We start from the raw sequence: 3,570 nt of genomic DNA, 5'->3' as shown, positions 1-3,570 counted from the left end.
GGCTCCCCCCCCACAGCTGCGCTACTGTGGGGCTTGCAGGTGGGTGCTCCGGGGCACCGTGCAGCGAGACAAGACATTCAGCTTGCACTTGCTGGTTTAAATTTGTTCCGATCAATGTCACCTTGACATCGGTCTTGCTAGTTTACGTTTCTGTCTTAATTTGCAGGGTGAAAAGTGGGACAGGAGTAAGGTAGTACTCCTCCATCCATAAAGCAGTGTTCTGGATGAGTTTCTGTATGAGACCATTTAATGGGGACTACGTCCTCGAGCAATTCATGTAGCCTAAGTCAGGGAATACTTGAACTTAAGTAAACCTTTGAGAAGCTGTTTTCAGGAGGTGGCACATTTCTGAATGATAGAAGCAATAACTTACCTGAATAAGTATATCACATCCATTGTTCACTGACTAAATTTTATCCCCCTCCAAAAGTTTCTGTCCTTCAGATGAATTACTGAAAAAATGGAGGAAGTAGTAGTACATACGCAATCGTAATAACAATTTGGGTTCTGGTTTTGGCTTAGTGGAAACTGTGAAGGGTCACAAATTGTTTTAAAAAACAGTTGACAAAAATAGCACACGAATACCAGCAGGAGGTTAGACTGCTTTCTGTTTGCAGACAACACATTAACATGTTATATATTTTCTCTGAAGGAAGTAGAAATTCGAAACAAAGACCTGGAAGGCCAGCTGTCTGATCTAGAGCAACGTCTGGAGAAAAGTCAGAATGAGCAAGAAGCTTTTCGCAATAACTTGAAGACACTTTTAGAAATTCTTGATGGAAAAATATTTGAACTAACAGAGTTACGAGATAACTTGGCCAAGCTAATAGAATGCAGCTAAAGAAAATGGGATTTCAGTGCCAATCAGCTTAAAGATGCACTGTCTCTCTTCGTAGGACTGTGTTGGGCTCTGCATCAAAGTTGCACAAAATTAGAAAATGCTCCTCTGAGAGGGCTTGTTTTAAATTTGAGTCGTATTTCAATGTAAAATTTAGAATTCAGCTTGTAGCTAGTTGAAGAAAAAAACAACAAACAAAAAAACTTGAATTACAAATTACCTCCTTGTACATTATTGGCCATAGATAACTTGAAAGATATTAACAGTAATTGAATGCAATCCTTTTCTAATTATCAGTGATGAAAGAATTAGCAGTGTCCCAGGTCACATCCCCTTTTTGTGATAGACACAATATAGGTTATCTGCTGTTTTATTTATTTAAGATATTTAATTGCTGTGTTTTGTGCAAGAACTTAGTGATGACAGCCCTGTATTTTGTTGTTCTTAATAATTTCTCAGGATACTTTGCACTGTGGAGAAGCAGTGCCATTACCAATTTATTCTTGCCAGGAGTGAGAGAGAGTTGCATCTTTAATTGAAACAAAGTTAATATAACTGCTTGTATAAAGTTCTTCCTTTTGGGGTTTTTTTGGTTGGTTGGTTGGTTGTTTTTTGGTTTTTTATATATATATATATATACTGGAAGATACCGTATTTCTTTATGGAGCTTACTCTGGTGTTCTACAATATTGTCCAATGTAAGGTTTACTTTTTCATATGAATTCCATGTAATTACAGTGAGATACTATCTTCCACTTAACTGTATTTTGAAGCCAACCAATGATGGAAGGTGAGTCCCCCAGGAAAAAAAAAAGGGGGCAAAAAACCCCTGAGAATTTTAAATGTAAAATTTGACATGCACAGATAACAAGGAATAGCCAGTCATTTGTTTTCTGGCCTTGATACATATATCGAATATGTATGTTCAATTAACTGTTAACCTGTTCTGCAGGAGACTTTTTCAGAATGTCACATGAATTTCAGGTTTTGTGAATAATGGCTTATGGGGAGCACTGTTTTATTACAGATTGCATTAAGGGCATAGAGCTATTGCAAGGGATTACTCGTACACTGAACTTGTCCAGCCAAGAAAGCTGTTTCTACAAGTTTTGTTGTCATAGCAAATTCAGATGGAGACATGTTTACTCTTTTATGGGTCTTCATATCACATCTTCATTGAAACTACATTGTGAATAATGGCTTATGGGGAGCACTGTTTTATTACAGATTGCATTAAGGGCATAGAGCTATTGCAAGGGATTACTCGTACACTGAACTTGTCCAGCCAAGAAAGCTGTTTCTACAAGTTTTGTTGTCATAGCAAATTCAGATGGAGACATGTTTACTCTTTTATGGGTCTTCATATCACATCTTCATTGAAACTACACCAGGCAATATTCTGAAATATTAACTAAATGTTTAAAAACAGGAAATTGAATTCAATTATCCTCAGTGAGCAGGTTTTAAAGTTGTTTTGATTTAACAAGTTGTAATTTTAACAGACTTTTGGCAAACACACATTTCTTTATATAATAGATTTATTTTAAAAAAAACCTCTTTGAAAGGTAAGCCAAGTGTCATGTGTCTTGCATCAAAGTACATTCTTGCCATAAATTGCTTGTAATGTTGAAGAGGGCTTTTTTAAAATGTATGAATGAGTGTCAGACTTCAGAGTCGAAAGATGCACGGACCTCTGTTTGCTCCCCAAATTAATTTGAATGTTAAACATGAAATCTAGCTGCTTATTAAATTTGTACAACACAATTTTCTCCACTTAGAGACTGCTATTCAAAACTAGAAAAGATAAGTTTGTTTTCATGTGTGTACTGTGTGTATATACCGTATAATACACACAGGTTCTCATTTATATTAGAAATACACGCTTTATTTCCAAAATACCGTTTTCTTTCTTTAGCAGTGATTTATCAGGTCTCCCCTGACTAGTCAGGAAAATGGTTTAGGTCAAATGCTAAACCATGATGTATTATACAGTATGCAATGTACGCAATGCTTAAGTTTCCTCCATATTTTTAGAGTATTTTCTCATTTATTTTATTTATTAAAGGGGTGGGGGGAGCTTGGATCAGCGTGCTGCTGGTTAAAAACTTTGTGGTGAGCTACATGTTTTTCATTCAGTGGATTTTAGACGGTGGTGTGTATATCTTCATCAGGTCCAGATGAGCAGATACGACCAGTTTTTAATTTACCTGGGGATGTTTGGGCCTGATTCTCCTGTCAGCTGGGCTGCTGTAAACCAGATGTGTCCTTGATGTGATGTCAGCAACATTCAGTTGGCATAACATCTGTGGAAGTGCAGGGAGAATCTGGCCTGTTAATGCTCAGTGGACGTAATAACGATGAAGAAAGAATAAAAAAGCAGAAAGTTGATGATGGAATAAATGTAATATTATTTTTAATGATACTATTATTGACATTTTTAAAGATATGATGTCATTTACATGTGGGAAAATAGTGGACAGAAATATTTCCACTTAAATTTTGTGAATATGTGTGGTACATGAGTATTTCTATGTATACGTACACACACATATGTATATACAGAACATGGAAAAATTTAGATGTGCACATTTTTAATATTTTCCTATTGAAATTAAATTTAAAATTGGAAATTGATATTTGAGAATTTCTTTTCTCATAGAGTAGATACGCTTCATTTCTTTTTTTTTAATGATAAAATTACTGAGGGCTGCACCTTTGAATTCCCAAATAGT

At 35.7% G+C, this 3,570-nt stretch overlaps 1 protein-coding gene across 1 annotated transcript in view; it reads left to right on the top strand.

Annotated features, from left to right (window-relative positions):
• HOMER1 (homer scaffolding protein 1) overlaps positions 1-841 on the top strand; it is a 68,129-nt gene extending 67,288 nt beyond the window's left edge. The window contains exon 9 of the mRNA XM_009280318.1: positions 653-841. Coding sequence (XP_009278593.1) covers positions 653-841 — 189 coding nt within the window. The remainder of the gene's footprint in view (positions 1-652) is intronic.
• Positions 842-3,570: the final 2,729 nt, after the last annotated feature.

This window comes from Aptenodytes forsteri, unplaced genomic scaffold (assembly GCF_000699145.1).
Source record: "Aptenodytes forsteri isolate BGI_AS27 unplaced genomic scaffold, ASM69914v1 Scaffold387, whole genome shotgun sequence".
In the NCBI taxonomy this organism is placed as follows: Eukaryota; Metazoa; Chordata; class Aves; order Sphenisciformes; family Spheniscidae; genus Aptenodytes; species Aptenodytes forsteri.
Note: the sequence above shows the minus strand (reverse complement) of the source record. Positions and strands in the feature narration are given on the sequence as shown.